The sequence below is a fragment of the Lampetra planeri genome, chromosome 54 (genome assembly GCF_965212315.1).
Source record: "Lampetra planeri chromosome 54, kcLamPlan1.2.h2, whole genome shotgun sequence".
Classification (NCBI taxonomy): Eukaryota; Metazoa; Chordata; class Hyperoartia; order Petromyzontiformes; family Petromyzontidae; genus Lampetra; species Lampetra planeri.
The window spans coordinates 4,219,384-4,237,756 of NC_136160.1; the positions used below are offsets into that span (position 1 = coordinate 4,219,384).

At 50.3% G+C, this 18,373-nt stretch overlaps 1 protein-coding gene across 1 annotated transcript; it reads right to left on the reverse strand.

Annotated features, from left to right (window-relative positions):
- Positions 1–668: 668 nt before the first annotated feature.
- On the reverse strand, positions 669–16,661 carry LOC144735087 (charged multivesicular body protein 4b-like). The gene is made up of 5 exons (XM_078617494.1): positions 16,041–16,661; positions 5,197–5,374; positions 3,061–3,175; positions 2,350–2,458; positions 669–946 (listed from the first exon to the last, which is right to left on the reverse strand). The coding sequence occupies exons 1-5, from the start codon at positions 16,222–16,224 to the stop codon at positions 879–881; spliced, it is 654 nt and encodes a 217-aa protein (XP_078473620.1). The 5' UTR covers positions 16,225–16,661; the 3' UTR covers positions 669–878.
- Positions 16,662–18,373: the final 1,712 nt, after the last annotated feature.

An 18,373-nucleotide genomic window follows, 5' to 3' on the forward strand; every position in this document is an offset into this window, starting at 1 on the left:
CGACCCCTATAGAATCGGAAGCCGATCTCGCTTCCCGCCCTCCCTCAAGCCACACCACCCGACCTCCCGTCCAGTGGCACACCTGGGAACAGAGGTGATACTTCCCCCCCCCCCACCCCCAACTTGCTATCTGGTTAGTCGAGGAACAGAAGCGAGCTATTGGCAGCGCCACCGATGAATCAAGACAAATGGGGACAAGCCCAGGCTCGACAAATCTCGCAGGAATCGAGACCGCTCGATTACGAATCGACGCACCGTCGCGTCCCCTTAGTAGTCTCTTGCCAACGTCCCCCCCCCAACCCCTCCCCCCTAACCCCCCCCCCTAACCCCACCCCTAACCCCCACCCCTAACCCCCCCCCCCTCCCCCGTGCAGTCCCGCACTGTGCATCACTCGCAAGCGGATTGATTTGAATAGCGTTGTCTTCAACGTTGAAAACGGCTCTTCACAGTAAAAATGTACAGGACGATGGCGTTACGAAGTTTTGATTTGCCGCGGCTCTGTGGCACCGATCCACCACGGCGAGTAGGGCGGCGTCACCGGGGAAGCCCCCCCCCCCTCCCTAGCCCCCCCCCCCACCCCCCCCCTCCGGCAACTGAACTTATTATAAATTGGCGCAATCGCTCAAGCAAACACCGACGACGACGACGACGATGACGACAGTCTGGCTATTAACTCTCAGACACACACACACATGTATAGATGCATTAATTGTGGTTTTACAGTGTCTTCTCAGCACGCGTAGACTGCGGGGTGTGGTCGCTGGGTACTGGTGACAAGGGAAGGCCTTGTGAGCTCCCATACCCAACTCCACAACCCCCCCACCACCACCACCGTGCGCCCACCGCCACCGCCCACGATGAAGGGCGACTGTGTGCTTTAGGAGGCCCAGTTTTCCAGCTCCTTCAGATCTTCGTCTTCCGCCACCACCACCTTCTTCCCCGCAGCTGCACGACACGGGAGGTGGGGTCAGAGGTGGGGGGTCAGGGGGGGTGGGATCAGGGGGGGTGGGGTCAGGGGGGGGGGGCACGGGCAGGGGTATGGGTGGCATGGGCAGGAGTCGGGAGGCACGCTTGGTGTCTAGATGATGAATGGTTTGTGTGTGCGCGCAATTTCGCGTGGTGTTTGGTTGATGTTGTGTGTTTGTATACATGCGTCGGGTGTGTGGCACTGGTGGTTAGGGTGACGGTGTGGTTACACGGCGGTGCCAGCGCGGTTATCGGTGTGGCGCGTGCCGGGCAGCGGCTGGCTGGGTGCGTTTGGAGGTTGTGCCGATGCGGTGCACACCGGGGAGTGGCCGTCCGTGCGTGCGTGGCGGTGATTGAGGTGGTGGTTGAGGTGGTGATTGAGGTGGTGATTGAGGTGGTGGTTGAGGTGGTGGTTGAGGTGGTGGTTGAGGTGGTGGTTGAGGTGGTGGTTGAGGTGGTGGTTGAGGTTGTGATTGAGGCGGTGGTTGAGGCGGTGGTTGAGGCGGTGGTTGAGGCGGTGGTTGAGGCGGTGATTGAGGCGGTGATTGAGGTGGTGATTGAGGTGGAGATTGAGGCGGTGATTGAGGTGGTGATTGAGGCGGTGATTGAGGCGGTGATTGAGGCGGTGGTTGAGGCGGTGATTGAGGCGGTGGTTGAGGCGGTGATTGAGGTGGTGATTGAGGCGGTGATTGAGGTGGTGATTGAGGCGGTGATTGAGGTGGTGATTGACGCGGTGATTGAGGTGGTGATTGAGGTGGAGATTGAGGCGGTGGTTGAGGCGGTGATTGAGGCGGTGATTGAGGCGGTGATTGAGGTGGAGATTGAGGCGGTGATTGAGGTGGTGGTTGAGGTGGTGATTGAGGTGGTGGTTGAGGTGGTGATTGAGGTGGTGGTTGAGGTGGTATTTGAGGTGGTGGTTGAGGAGGTGGTTGAGGTGGTGGTTGAGGTGGTGATTGAGGTGGTGATTGAGGTGGTGGTTGAGGAGGTGGTTGAGGCGGTGATTGAGGTGGTGATTGAGGCCGTGATTGAGGCGGTGATTGAGGTGGTGACTGAGGCGGTGATTGAGGTGGTGATTGAGGCGGTGATTGAGGCGGTGATTGAGGTGGTGATTGAGGCGGTGATTGAGGTGCTGACTGAGGCGGTGATTGAGGTGGTGATTGAGGTGCTGATTGAGGTGGTGTGATTGAGGCGGTGATTGAGGTGCTGATTGAGGTGGTGTGATTGAGGTGGTGATTGAGGTGCTGATCGAGGTGGTATTGAAGGTTGTGCCGGCAAGGTAAACACGAGGGTTCGGCTAACCGAACACGCTCATGCACGGCGGTGGTGGTGATTGAGGCGGTGATCGAGGCGGTGATTGGAGGTTGTGCCGACGCGGTACACACCGGGCAGCGACTGGCTGGGCACGCTGGGCAGCTCGTCGTCCCCCACGGTGAGCAGCTCCTTGTCGAGCTCCTCCTGCTCCATCTCCTCCAGCTCGGCCATCAGCTCGTCCTGGCGCACGCGCCGCGACCACGCCGGGTTAGCCACGGGGGAGACGAGACGACGCGGGGATAACGGTGAAGGGCTCTCGATGGCGAACGGCTAACGGTGGAAAGCTAATGGGGGGGGGGGGCTTAACGATGAAGAATTAAGTTTAACGCGGAGTAGGCTTTCGCGACCGATATTTGAATTAGACCGCCACAACCGGACGCAGCTAAACGAGCGAGGTTTGTCACGTGAACAAAACGCGACTATTAGTTACGAGTTCAACACACCGGATGCGCGTTGGAGAGTTAAACGCGCAACCGTTGCAATTCGAGTGCCGTGACGTTTCGTCGGCAATTACAAGCGGCATCATCAGGCGACGGCCTCGTCAAGGCGACGGTGCGTTCTGTGCACGTGACAAACCTCACGAATTTGGCTGCGTCGGGTGGTGGCGCGGTTTAACGACGCACACGTTTTTATATTCAGGCGATCGAAACCCAACAAAACCCCCTCCATCGTGGATGAAGAGTGAACAACGCAGGCAACTAACGAAGGAATTCACGGTGAGAGATCCAAGCTGCGACGAGGGGGCGAGGGACGGGTCGGGGGGCAGGGGGGGGGGGTCACACCTCGTCGTAGTCATCGCTCATGCCCATGGGTTTGGAGATGGCGTCGGAGATTTCCTGCGCCAGGTCCTGCTGGTCCGTGATGTCGGCCATGAGGTCGTCCACCTTGTCGATGTCCCTGCCCAGAGACGGGAGAAGAGGCGGCGGCGTTGGCGTCACAAGCTCACAACAACTCGGGGGCGGATAAACCGCGGCGATTGTGCCATGCGTGACACCGATCCAGGCACCATTTTCTCGATGAAACAAATTATAATAATTGTTTTTTCACCCTTTTATCTGGCAACAAAACTGACACCTTTTTTACAAGGAGTCATGTTTGCATTGACCACAATACCTGCAGTCATAATGCAAACAAAAGACACAACTCTGATAATGTATGCGCTGTCCTTGAAGTTGATTGGTCCACACCCGAGACAGCTTTTCTTAGAGCCTAGTCTCACATGGTGTTGGACCAGATGACGCCAAAAGGCGATGCTGCGGCTGCATTGGTAGCGGCAACGATTCGACACGTACGTCAGTAAAACTCTGCGGCCTTAACAGGAAAAATGTACAATCGTCGACGTTTCGGGCAATGGACCTCTTGAGTGATATCACGTGCCGTGAAGAAGGGCCGTTGCCCAAAACGTCGCCCGTTACTTATTTTTCCCTTTTCAGGCCGCAGCGTTATTGATGAACGTGCCGAGTTCTGTCAATTTGTACCAATGCTGAATGGCAAGGGACCACTACGTTGGCACGCGCCGATGCTGCCGCTGCTGCTGCTGATGCTACTGCTGATGCTACTACTGATGCTGCTGCTGCTGCATCTTGGGCAGTGACGGTGCCCACGGCGGCGGCGGCGGCACGAGTTGGTGAGGAGAGACACTCAATGAAGAGTGACCCAACCCAGGGGAAGCACACGCATACACACACACACACCACACACACACGTGCACACACGCACGCATGCACGCACACACACACGCACGTGCACCCACACACATGCGCACACGCATGCACGCATACACATGCACGCACATGCACGCACATACACGCACTCACGCCCTTTGCAAACAATACTTTCGATCGCGAGGGATTTTTACATCCAGCCGAAATATTGAAACCGAAGAGAAATAAACGCGCGCGTTCTGCGTGTCTGCGAAAACCCACGTGGTTAGGCGACCGCCACTGAAGGCGAGCGTTTGACGCTGGCAGTTACACCGGCGATGTTTGCCACAAATGAACCGCAACAACTTGCCGATCTCATCAAGAAGCAAGAAACCATCACGCGAAGTCCGCAGCGGCTTAGGTCGAGCCATCGAACAAAGACGGTGACCGCATCGCACGCTTTCAGCTGCGCGTCTGCGGCCGTCTGGAACGCTCTTCCGATATTAGGGGGAGCTACGGCACTTTTAATTCATCCAGAATACAAACGAATTCCTTTAGAACCGCTTTTTGCGTTCGGCTTTTTTGTCCTTCCCTCGCACCTCCGATTCGCGCACTTGGCTACGTACGAAACGAGTTCAACACGCATGCATATGTAGAGGAGTAAAATGGGGACGTGACGTCAGGCGTGCCGTTCAGTGCGATGACGTCACGTCTCCTAGGCTACTTAAAGGAGAACCCGTGATGTGAGCGGGGTCACTGTGGGAACGGGTAGAGTAAGCAGGGTGAAGAGGGAACCAGGGATAGAGAGAGAGATCGAGTGGTGAGTCTGGGGAGAAGCCGGTGGTAGCCGTAGAGGTGCGTGTCTGTGTGTGTGTCTGTGTGTGTGTCTGTGTTGCTGTGTGTGACTGTGTGTGTTTGTGTGTGTGTCTGTCTGTGTGTCTGGGTGTGTGTCTGTGTGTGTGTCGGTGGAGTCGGCAGAGTCCACGATCCGACACGAGAGAGAGACCGGAGCTAGCCGGCAGGGACCCGGACTCAGAGTAGGACCCCCCCTAGCCCCTGGGAGTTGTGTATCCTGCTGTGTAATATTGTAACAGCACTAATAAACCCTGGCGGAAGCCCATAACTTACCTGCGTCTACGAGTACGTCCGTCGGAACTTCTCTACACACACATACAAGTGTGACACTGGGAATGCATGCGACACAGCAGTGCGCTTTGTGCCGTGACGCTGGCTGCAAGACAGGCGGTGTGGGCGGTGTGGGTCGTGTGGTCTCACATGTCCTGGTGGGCCTTCTTCATGGCCTTGGCGGCGAAGCCCATCGTCTTGAGCACCTCGGTGTTGGTGTTGGCGTTCTCGAGCGCCTCGCGCTGGAACTCGATGGTGGACAGCGTGCCGTCGATCTGCGCCAGCTGCTTCTCGTAGCGCTTCTTGCGCTTCAGCGCCGACAGGGCGGCTAAACCGGAGCGGTGGTGGTGGGGGGGGAGCAGAGGGGGCACGGTGAGGGGGCACGGTCAGAGTGTCTTAATGTTCAGCTAACCCAGTGGTTTTGTTTGCATTACGACTGCAGGTATTGTGGTCAATGCAAACATGACTCCTTGTAAAAAAGGTGTCACTTTTGTTGCCAGATAAAAGGGTAAAAAAACAATTATCAACCCAAAATTAAGACCCGCGCCCCCCCCCCCGCCCCAGGTTATGAAGGCATAACCAGAGAGGTCCCACGTCCACACCAGCATGGCGCTACCATTGGCAATGTCTCCCGCACGGCATCCATGCCGATGTCAGCACCCGCCCACCCCAGCCTGTAAACCCCATGGGTTGAGAACCGCCAGTCTAACCCTGTAGCCGTGCGTGGCTGCTAACGCCCGTGGATTGCAGCGCAGCAAAACCCCGGCTAGCCGGACCCCGGCTAGCTGGAGCCGGCAATAAGCCGGGCAAGGCTGTCGGCAAAGTAAAATTAGAATTCCGTGGCAGCTTCGCAGCCAAGATGTCGCAGCCAGTGGCTCCGCGCGTGACTCACTCCTCGGGGCAGCATAAACAACGCCTGCATCGCCCCGGTGGTGATCACACGAGGACGGCGGGGGTACACACCGCAGCGGGTACACACCGCAGCGGGTACACACCGCAGCGGGTACACAACGCAGCGGGTACACACCGCAGCGGGTACACACCGCAGCGGGTACACAACGCAGCGGGTACACACCGCAGCGGGTACAAACCGCAGCGGGTACACACCGCAGCGGGTACACACCGCAGCGGGTACACACCGCAGCGGGTACAAACCGCAGCGGGTACACACCGCAGCGGGTACACACCGCAGCGGGTACACACCGTAGCGGGTACGGCGAAGTACTATTCGTCCTCGGTTTGTGCTTGGTGCCGGTGTGTCGGCATTAGGTTTTTGTTGCCGCCGGTAGAATGTGGTGTCAGTGTTTGTTGCCGGTGCTCGCGTTTCTATTGGCGTTAGCGTCCATTGGCTTCGGCGCAGGTGGCGGCGGTGTTTGCGTTGAGGTCTGCAGCAGTGTTGGCAGGGCAGGTTGAGGGGGAGGCCCATTGTCCAGCGAGGGCTTTGCAAGCAAACACGATTTGAAATTGTGGAAATTTCCGAAAGCATTCAAAGGTGCCGGGGGGGTGGGTGGGGGGGGGACCCTGCTTCGCCGGGCAAACAAGCGGGCAAGCTCGGAGGGGGAAGTTGCGATGTCGCAATTCCACAGGAACCTAGAACTCGTGGTGGTTGTGCTTCAGCGAGATAGACACCACAATAGAGGGGGGGTTTGTATGAGATCGCGTGAATATAAACGCGTCGTCAAACCCGCCGCCACCACCCAGAACAGCCAATTAGTAAGGTTTGTCACGTAAACAGAACATGGAAATTCGTGACTACATCAGCACACCGGTGTGTTGGAGAGTAAACCCACCGGTGTGTTGGAGAGTAAACCCACCGGTGTGTTGGAGAGTAAGCCCACCGGTGTGTTGGAGAGTAAACCCACCGGTGTGTTGGAGAGAAAACCCACCGGTGTGTTGGAGAGTAAGCCCACCGGTGTGTTGGAGAGTAAACCCACCGGTGTGTTGGAGAGTAAGCCCACCGGTGTGTTGGAGAGTAAACCCACCGGTGTGTTGGAGAGAAAACCCACCGGTGTGTTGGAGAGTAAACCCACCGGTGTGTTGGAGAGTAAACCCACCGGTGTGTTGGAGAGTAAGCCCACCGGTGTGTTGGAGAGTAAACCCACCGGTGTGTTGGAGAGTAAACCCACCGGTGTGTAGGAGAGTAAGCCCACCGGTGTGTTGGAGAGTAAACCCACCGGTGTGTTGGAGAGTAAACCCACCGGTGTGTTGGAGAGTAAACCCACCGGTGTGTTGGAGAGTAAACCCACCGGTGTGTTGGAGAGTAAACCCATCGGTGTGTTGGAGAGTAAACCCACCGGTGTGTTGGAGAGTAAACCCACCGGTGTGTTGGAGAGTAAACCCACCGGTGTGTTGGAGAGTAAACCCACCGGTGTGTTGGAGTGTAAACCCACCGGTGTGTTGGAGTGTAAACCCACCGGTGTGTTGGAGTGTAAACCCACCGGTGTGTTGGAGAGTAAACCCACCGGTGTGTTGGAGAGTAAACCCACCGGTGTGTTGGAGAGTAAACCCACCGGTGTGTTGGAGAGTAAACCCACCGGTGTGTTGGAGTGTAAACCCACCGGTGTGTTGGAGAGTAAACCCACCGGTGTGTTGGAGAGTAAACCCACCGGTGTGTTGGAGAGTAAACCCACCGGTGTGTTGGAGAGTAAACCCACCGGTGTGTTGGAGAGTAAACCCACCGGTGTGTTGGAGAGTAAACCCATCGGTGTGTTGGAGTGTAAACCCACCGGTGTGTTGGAGAGTAAACCCACCGGTGTGTTGGAGAGTAAACCCACCGGTGTGTTGGAGTGTAAACCCACCGGTGTGTTGGAGTGTAAACCCACCGGTGTGTTGGAGAGTAAACCCACCGGTGTGTTGGAGTGTAAACCCACCGGTGTGTTGGAGAGTAAACCCACCGGTGTGTTGGAGAGTAAACCCACCGGTGTGTTGGAGTGTAAACCCACCGGTGTGTTGGAGTGTAAACCCACCGGTGTGTTGGAGAGTAAACCCACCGGTGTGTTGGAGAGTAAACCCACCGGTGTGTTGGAGAGTAAACCCACCGGTGTGTTGGAGTGTAAACCCACCGGTGTGTTGGAGTGTAAACCCACCGGTGTGTTGGAGAGTAAACCCACCGGTGTGTTGGAGAGTAAACCCACCGGTGTGTTGGAGTGTAAACCCACCGGTGTGTTGGAGTGTAAACCCACCGGTGTGTTGGAGAGTAAGCCCACCGGTGTGTTGGAGAGTAAGCCCACCGGTGTGTTGGAGAGTAAACCCACCGGTGTGTTGGAGAGTAAACCCACCGGTGTGTTGGAGAGTAAGCCCACCGGTGTGTTGGAGAGTAAGCCCACCGGTGTGTTGGAGAGTAAGCCCACCGGTGTGTTGGAGAGTAAACCCACCGGTGTGTTGGAGAGTAAGCCCACCGGTGTGTTGGAGAGTAAGCCCACCGGTGTGTTGGAGAGTAAACCCACCGGTGTGTTGGAGTGTAAACCCACCGGTGTGTTGGAGTGTAAACCCACCGGTGTGTTGGAGAGTAAACCCACCGGTGTGTTGGAGTGTAAACCCACCGGTGTGTTGGAGAGTAAACCCACCGGTGTGTTGGAGAGTAAACCCACCGGTGTGTTGGAGAGTAAGCCCACCGGTGTGTTGGAGAGTAAGCCCACCGGTGTGTTGGAGAGTAAGCCCACCGGTGTGTTGGAGAGTAAACCCACCGGTGTGTTGGAGAGTAAGCCCACCGGTGTGTTGGAGAGTAAGCCCACCGGTGTGTTGGAGAGTAAACCCACCGGTGTGTTGGAGAGTAAGCCCACCGGTGTGTTGGAGTGTAAACCCACCGGTGTGTTGGAGAGTAAGCCCACCGGTGTGTTGGAGTGTAAACCCACCGGTGTGTTGGAGAGTAAACCCACCGCAACAATTTACACTTCGAGTACCGTGACGCTTCGCTTGACGAGGCTGGCTGTAATTACCGGCCAAACGTCACCGTACTCAGATTGTAAATGTTGTCGTGGGTTTAGTAACGAATTCGCCACGTTCAGTTCACGTGACAAAACCTCACTAATTGGCTGTGTCGGGTGGTGGTGGCGGCGGGTTTTCACGCCACCCTTTATATTTAGCCGATCTCACCCAAAAACCTCTATTGTGGATAACGTTGGTCGCGAAAGCCTCCCACGCGTTACATTTTGAGTACGACGATGTACACTGACGACCCACCGGGATGTTCGGGGGGTCAGCGGCTCGCTTTAACTTTACTCTTAACTTTACTCTTGATATGCAAATTCCTTTGTCAAGGCGCTCTTCCCCCTCCAACCCAGCTTAAATATACGCTGCCAAGCCTGGTGGTGTTCATTCAGACGCTGTCTTTCTGACAGACGCTGTTCTTCACCTGAGGACGGCTGCTTGCGTTGTGGCCGAAACGTCGTGAGAATTATTTTATTATGTTTTATTTTTATTAGTTTATTATTTCCATTCTACGTGACTTTACCGAAAGAACCAAGAAGATCATGCAAAACATTTCACCTGCATCACCCCCCCCCCGCCCTCCCCCCCCCCCCTTTCGAGACGGAAGGACATTCTTGGTGTACTCGGCACGTAGCCTCGTCCGTTTACATTCCGGTGCGATCACGATCCTACATCCGCGTGTACCTTTGTCCAAATAACTTTTTTCAAATATTTCCGTTACGGGAATTTGCCTGAATGGTCATTCACGCCTGTGCAGTATTTTCGATGTAAATTTCCTGCGGCGCGCTTTTGCCTTGGCTCCGGTCGCTATTCGCATCGTGGCTTGCGATTGCTCCGTGATTCGGCGATTCCCCCGCGGCCGCTCTTTCACGAGGCCAACGCTCGTTCGGCAAGAACCTCAAACTTAAAAAACCTCTCACCACTCGGACGCAACACATTTACCAGTACGCCGACTTGTACGAGCAAGCGTCGCACCGCGTGCCAAACACGGACAAATACATTTATTATTTAACGAGAGGTCAGAGGTTGTGGTGCTGGGGACTGGTTGTCGGTGGTCGGGTTGCTGTTTGCGTTGGCGATGACGCACGCTGGGAGCTACAGCGGAGGACAGTGTTCGGGGAAGTGATTTGACCGAGATTTTGCGAGCGTGTGTTGGGGAGATAGAGGTCAGAGCGAATCTTGGACATTTGGTAAATGCTCGGTGGGGGTGGGGGGGGGGTTGGGGGGGAGCGGAATCGCCACAAAACCCTAATAATAAAATAATAAAAATAAAACATAATAAAATAATAATATAATATTTCATTAATTCCATTCTACGTGACTTTACCGAAAGAACCAAGAAGATGAATCCCTGCAGTCACGAAAGCTTTAAATCGAAAATTAAAACCCTAATACACAACGTCAAACACTTTACGAGTACGCGATATCAAACAAATGCCTCGCACCGCGTTGACCCGGGGTGTGTTCATCGACACCCGTGCGCTGTGGCTCTGAGATCTGCAGAGGGGCTGGTGGGACGAGCGGTCTCGCTTGGGGCTGGAGTGGGGTGGAGGGGGGGGGGCACCACGGCCCAGACATGTTGAGAGCCGCTGGGGGGGTAAAGTGCTCGACGCCGCAGTGTTCGACTTTCAATTGCCAAGGCCCTGTCGGTCACTGGGGGGAGGGGGCCCTGGTAGCCTTTAGTGTGCCCCCCCCACCCCACCGACAACACAGACAGTAAAACATTAACCCGTAAAAACTACGTTTTTCACTATAAATCCTTTATATGCGTGGCGGCTAGAGTCCTCTCGTCCTCTGGCTTGAGATGGCTGCCACCTATGGGTCAGATGATTGTCTGCCAGCATTAAGCAATTGGTAATTAAATATTTAAAAAAATTTCCCTAAACAGTGTAAAATTTTGGAAAAAAATTTTCACGAAAATTAATTGTCACGCACAACGAGCCTGTGTGCAAAATGTCAGCTCGATTGGATCACGGGAAGTGGGTTAAAAAACGACCGAAAGATTTGCACGGTCGTAACCAAGCAAGCAAGCACGCAAGCACGCAAGCAAGCAAGCAAGCGAACTTAATATAAAGGATTTAAAAATACCGCGCTAGCTATCATCATAGTCGTCGTCGTGCTGCTGTCAACCCCCCAATGGTTTCAAATGAAGTGTGGCGGGCAGCCGCACACACTGATGATGTCTTATCGGCCAAAGTGCCCCCCCCGCCACCCCCTGAAAATGAGTGACGAACACTCTGCTCGGGTCCATACTCTTTGGTTCTTTCGGTAAAGTCATGTAGGTGAAGTCACCTACGCGGTGACTTTACCGAAAGAACCAAAGAGTATGGATCCCTGCAGTCACGAAAACTTCTCAAATCTACTCGGCTAGGGGTTTGGAGCATGGTATGTTCAGGGTGTCTCAGTATCTACGGGGACATTGTTTTTAGCCAGTATCGAAAATGATGAAAAGTAAGAATGTGTTTGTAGCCTTTCTGGCAATAAACCCGGAGGCGTTAAGACGTTCAAACACCAAAGGGGCATCAGGTCCGCAAACACGTGCAAACAAGCACGCTCTGATACTAACGCACGCGTTATCTTTGAAACTGATAGGCCTGCACCAGACAGCCTCCTTCCTGGCCTCGTCTCACCGCCGGTGTTAAGAGCAGAGAGCACAACGCCACAAGGCGAAAGGTAACAGAGGCAACGCAAGTAATCAGAGCAACTAACTATATGGCTCGGGTCGAGCAGGGCGTCCGTGCTAGGAGATGCTCATCACCGTGAGCACGTGTCGTGGTGGCGAGATGTTAACTTCCTCGCCTGGTATGCAGGAGGTCGTGGGTTCTACCCCGACCCTGACGCCTGCTGCTGTATGTTTGGAGTTTGCATGTCTCTCTCTCTCTCATCATCATCACGGTGGCTAGGAGATGTTAACTACCTTGCCTGGTATGCAGGAGGTCGTGGGTTCGATCCCGACCCTGACGCCTGCTGCTGTATGTTTGGAGTTTGCGTGTCTCTCTCTCTCTCATCATCATCACGGTGGCTAGGAGATGTTAACTACCTCGCCTGGTGTACAGGAGGTCGTGGGTTCTACCCCGATCCTGACGCCTGCTGCTGTATGTTTGGAGTTTGCGTGTCTCTCTCTCATCATCATCACGGTGGCTAGGAGATGTTAACTACCTCGCCTGGTGTACAGGAGGTCGTGGGTTCTACCCCGACTCTGACGCCTGCTGCTGTATATTTGGAGTTTGCGTGTCTCTCTCTCATCATCATCACGGTGGCTAGGAGATGTTAACTACCTCACCTGGTATACAGGAGGTCATGGGTTCGATCCCGACCCTGACGCCTGCTGCTGTATATTTGGAGTTTGCGTCTCTCCCTGTGGTTGCGTGGATTTGTCTCCGGGCCCTCTGGTTTTTCCCCTCCACGTTTAGAAATCAACATCACCACGCGTACTCTTAGTTTTTTCGGTAAAGTCACGTAGGTAAAAAAAATTAAATAGAAATTAATACAAATCACGACGTTTCGGAGGCAACACAAGTCTCCGTCATCAGGTGGGACCGTCACAGCCAGATTTACTGTATCAAGTGAGGAAAAATCCAAGAGACAAGATCTTAAATACAAGTTAAGGGGGAGGGGCTTATCTGAATGTGGTAGCCAGGGAATGGAACGGTGGGGGGGGGGGCATTTGGCCGCCGCTATCAAAAAAAAAAGTCCACGCTATGACAACGAGAAGCCACTTTCGCCGACCTATTATGACCATTCGTGATGGCCAGGTCGCTTCTGGAATAAAAATCGCGAACACACAAAGCTCAGTGGGGGGGTAGGGGCAGCTTCACCTGGCAAAGTCAAATGCAGGGTACTTTAAAAAAAATGTCAACACTTACATGGGACTATCGTTTTTCATGTAAAAAGAACGGATAATGCACTGTAACATGATAACAAATGTCATGTTCATAGCTTCGTAAAGTCTCCGCTTGCTCGCCACCATTGTCAACGCGTGCCTGGGATTTTCTCCAGGTGGTCTCAGAGCCCTGAGGCACATTTCTCGTGGCGTTGTTGCAAATTCTCAGAAGTGCGAACATTTTTTTGAAGCACCCTGTATAGTATGTAGTAGTTTATAGTGTAGTGTATAGTGTAGTGTATAGTGTAGTGTATAGTGTATAGTGAAGTTTACAATAGTGTAGTGTATAGTAGTGTAGTGTATAGTAGTGTAGTGTATAGTGTAGTGTAAAGTGAAGTTTACAATAGTGTAGTATGTAGTAGTGTAGTGTATAGTAGTGTAGTGTATAGTAGTGTAGTGTATAGTAGTGTAGTGTATAGTAGTGTAGTGTATAGTAGTGTATAGTAGTGTAGTGTATAATAGTGTAGTGTATAGTAGTGTAGTGTATAGTAGTGTAGTGTATAATAGTGTAGTGTATAGTAGTGTAGTGTATAGTAGTGTAGTGTATAGTAGTGTAGTGTATAGTGTAGTATATAGTGCAGTGTTAGTAGTGCAGTGTTAGTAGTGTAGTGTATAGTAGTGTAGTGTATAGTAGTGTAGTGTATAGTAGTGTAGTGTATAGTAGTGTAGTGCATAGTGTAGTGTATAGCAGAGGTGTGGACTCGAGTCATGTGACTTGGACTCGAGTCAGACTCGAGTCATGAATTTGATGACTTGCGACTCGACTTGGACTTGCATAACAATGACTTTGTCCCACCTATGAGATGTGGACTCGAGTCATGTGACTTGGACTCGAGTCAGACTCGAGTCATGAATTTGATGACTTGCGACTCGACTAGTGTAGTATATAGTAGTGTAGTATACAGGGTGCTTAAAAATGTTCACATATATATGGGACTATTGCTTTTAATAGAAAAAGAACGGATAATACTGCACTGTATCATGACAACAAATGTCACGTTAATAGCTTCAAAGAGTCGAAGTGTCCCCTCGTGTTCGCCATCAATGTCAACGTGTGTGGTCTCCACAGGCCCCAGGGGGGCATATTTCTCGTGACATTGTTGAGAATTCTCACAAGTGTTAACACGCACATTCTTTAAATATATATATATTTTTGAAGCACCCTGAAAATGCGGTCAAAATAAGTAACATTTTTTTAAACTCTTTTAAAAACACGCTCTTATGAAATGTACTAGAAGTGGAAGAACTTCACGACTCCAAGAAGTGGCCCCGATGCTTGCCATAACGTAAGGGGACCGTGGTGATTTACAGCCAACGTGAGTTGAGCGTGGACAATTAGACCCAAGCAAAAACATAACATTTAAGAAGATTGCTTAAAAAATATACATTTTTCATGATAGAATATAGTATTGTCATCAGTATGACATAAGTATACCAAGTTTGCAGTCGATACCACATTGGGAAGTGGGTTAAAATTGAGTTACAAGATTTGAGGATACAACAACGACAGACAGAGTGAGTTAAATATAAAAGCGTGTAAAAGAATGTTTTAAAATGTTTTTGATATTTTTATAATAAAATATAGTATTGTCATCTGTATGGCATAAGTAAACCACGTTTGCAGTCCATACCACATTGGGAAGTGGGTTAAAATTGAGTTACAAGATTTGAGGATACGACAACAGAGTGAGTTCATCAAAAGCGTGTAAAAAACTTTTAAAATATGTTTTTGATTTTTTTCATGATAGAATATAGTATTATCATCAGTATGACATAAGTATACCAAGTTTGCAGTCGATACCACATTGGGAAGTGGGTTAAAATTGAGTTCCAAGATTTGAGGATACAACAACAACAGACAGAGTGAGTTTATCAAAAGCGTGTAAAAGAATGTTTAAAAAAAATTTTAACATTTTTTTTATGATAGAATATAGTATTGTCATCAGTATGACGTAAGTATACCAAGTTTGCAGTCGATACCACATTGAGAAGTGGGTTAAAATTGAGTTACAAGATTTGAGGATACAACGACAACAGACAGAGTGAGTTCAATATAAAAGCGTGTACTGGCCCAAGTGCCCTCCCACGTGTTCACCAACAATGCCAACGCGTGCCTGGGATCTTGTCCAGGTGGTCTCCATAGGCCCCAGGGGGGCACATTTCTCGTGGCATTGTTGCGAATTCTCACAAGTGTTAACACACACACACATCATATTCTTGGTTGTTTCGGTAAAGTCACGTAGAAGGGAAATAATAAAATAATAAAAATAAAACAATTAAATTCTCACGACGCTTTTATTATTTTATTATTTCCCTTCACTACGTGACTTTACCGATAGAACCAAGAATATGAATCCCTGCAGTCGCGAAAGCTTTAAATCGAAACACACAAATCATTTAGATTTAAAGCTTTCGTGACTGCAGGGATTCATCTTCTTGGTTCATTCGGTACAGTCACGTAGAAGGAAGAAAAAACAATTTTCTTGCTGTGGATTTCACACCTGATGACGATTGCTTGTGTTGCGGTCGAAACGTCGTGAATATTTTTTATTGTTTTATATTTTTATTATTTTGTTATTTCTCTTCTACGTGACTTTACCGAAAGAACCAAGAAAATGAATCCCTGCAGTCACAAAAGCTTCAAATATAAATATAACATTACACTTATAATTCCTATATAATTCTTATATTCTCTAGTTTGTTTGCCCATCCTAGGACGGAAGCTGTAATATTTACGAAAGAGTTGAGCAGAGTATGTAATTGTATCTTGTGTAAATTTAATGGCAGTGAATCTTGCACGAAACGAAGCATCAAACGCTTCACTTTGTGTCACTGTCACTTTACCGAAAGAACCGAGAATATGAACCAAACAAAATCGACAATCTTTCGATTTAAAGCTTTCGTGACTGCAGGGATTCATCTTCTTGGTTCCTTCGGTAAAGTCACGTAGAAGGGAAATAATAAAATAATAAAAAATAAAACATAATAAAATACAATTCTCACGACGTTTCGGCCACAACGCAAGCAGCCGTCTTCAGGTGAAAACCAGGTCTGTCGGGTGGACAGCGTCTGAATGACAGACCTGGGTTTCACCTGAAGACGGCTGCTTGCGTTGTGGCCGAAACGTGACTTTACCGAAAGAACAAAGAAGAAAAATCGACAATCGTCGAGTGATACGCACCGCGCTTGTTGGCGGTGCCGTGTCTCCGGGCGATCGCCACCTCGGCGTCCACCTTTCCCTCGAGGAACTCCTGCTTCTTTACGAGCATCTCCTCCGTCTCGCGCAACTTGTGGATCGCCTCCTGGGCCGTGGGGCCCGAGGACGAGCCCTGCGACGAGCCGAACAACTTCGCGAGGACGTTCATGGTGGCGAGGTGGTGGTGTTGGTCAGGCGACACAGAGGGTGATGGTGTTGGTGAGGTGTTGGTGGTGGTGAGGTAGTGGTGGTGGTGAGGTGGTGAGGTGGTGGTGGTAAGGCGACACAGTGGGTGATGTGGTGGTGGTGTTGGTGGTGGCGAGACGACCCAGCGGGTGATGAGGTGGTAGCCCCCCAGACGAGGGGATAAGGAGGAGGGGTGGGGGAGATGATGAGGGGGGGGGGGTGGCGAGGTTCTAATCAGCGAGGTTCGCGACGAGGGGATCGAGACGAGGCGGGGGGGTTGGGGGCTGATGACCACTGCCAGTTATTGACGAGTGGTGGTGAAGGAGACTACGATGATGGCGAGGTGGCTGATGAGGAGTTGTTAGTGCCGAGCTTGACGATGATGATGATGAGGAGGATGATGATGATGAGAAACCGCTGCCGACTTCTGTAACGCGAGCCGCTGTGTTGCTCAATCTGGGGGTGTGACGTCACTTCCTGACCGCAGCTCCTCCTCCTCTACGGGGGCCCGCGGGGTGGAGCGGGGGGGCGATGAGCAAAACAAAAATCGCGATTTTAAAATCGTCAAAAATATCCACACCTCATCCGTAAACCCGCCAGATTTGTGTATTTGTAGATGTTTGTGGCTTTACGCTTTGGTTCTTTCGGTAAAGTCGCGTAGTTAGAAATAAAATAAAATATTTTTTAATAAAATATTTAAAAAATTGTATTTTATATAAAAAATATTTTATATTTTATATAAAAAACATAAAATAATGTCATTAAAATATTTGATTTGATTTCTAACTACGTGACTTTACCGAAAGAACCAAAGAGTATGGATTCCTGCAGTCACGAAAGCTTCAAATCAAGATTGTTGTGGCTTTGCCCTCCAACACACCGGGGCGCTGCACTAGTAACGAATTGGCATGTTTCTGTTTACGTGACAAACCCCTTACTCATTCTAGATTTGAAGCTTTCGTGACTGCAATGATTCATATTCTTAGGTTTTTTCGGTAAATCACGTAGGTAAAACATTAAAATTAATAAAAGTAAAATAAAAAAAACACGCTCATTGGCTGTGTCGGGTGGTGGCGGGTTTAACGACACACATTGATATTTTTACACGATCTAACCCAACAACAACAAAAAAACCTCGATTGTTGATGAATTTGGTCGCGAAAGCCTCCGACGCGTTACACAAAATATGAATCGTTTTCATATCATGGACAAATCCGATAATCTGTAAAGCTCTTCATATATATAATTTTTACAGACATACAGAAGGGCCGTAGTGTATTGTTCGGATTATAAGACAGCCCCCGGTGGTAAGAAGCACCAACAACACACACAAAAATGTATGTAGAACTGTCGTGCCGGGTGTCAAGAAAGTTAATATCTCACAAACACAAGTAGGCGTCCGCCTTGCGAACCACCCACCACGGGTCAATTCCCACACTTTTGCTCCACTTTCCCAGCTCCACAGTCAGTCTGTTGATATCTCACACTCCAGCAGTCGGTACATCTATTTACGCGATCTAACCCAAATAATATTTAAAAAATACTTTTTTAAAAAAAACACGCTTTAATGAAATGTACCGTACGAGTAGTGGCAGAACTTGCCATAACGTAAGGGAAGGTGGCCAATTACAGCCAACGTCAGTTGAGCGTGGACAATTAGACCCAAGCCGAAACATAACATATACAAAATAATGTTTAAATTGTTAGTTTTTAATGATAGATTATACTATTGTCATCAGTATGACATACGTATACCGAGTTTGAAGTCGATACGACATTGGGAAGTGGGTTAAAATTGAGTTACAAGATTTGAGGATACAACAACAGAGTGAGTTTATCAAAAGCGTGTAAAAGAATGTTTTAAAATGTTTTTGATTTTAATGATAGAATATAGTATTGTCATCAGTATGACATAAGTATACCAAGTTTGCAGTCGATACCACATTGGGAAGTGGGTTAAAATTGAGTTACAAGATTTGAGGATACAACAACAGACAGAAGAAGAACAGACAGTGAGTTAAATAAAAGCGTGTAATAATAAAAACCTCGATTACGGAGTGACTCAATTATAGGCTCATCTTCTTGGTTCTTTCGGTAAAGTCACATAGACTACGTTTTCTACGTGACTTTAC

Coding starts and splice junctions, on each gene's coding strand:
- LOC144735087 (XM_078617494.1), bottom strand. CDS start 16,224: ATGAACGTCCTCGCGAAGTTGTTCGGCTCGTCGCAGGGCTCGTCCTCG. Junction 5,375..16,040: donor CGGCACCGCCAACAAGCGCG/GTGCGTATCACT, acceptor GCTCCGGTTTAG/CCGCCCTGTCGGCGCTGAAG. Junction 3,176..5,196: donor AAGAAGGCCCACCAGGACAT/GTGAGACCACAC, acceptor GTCTCTGGGCAG/GGACATCGACAAGGTGGACG.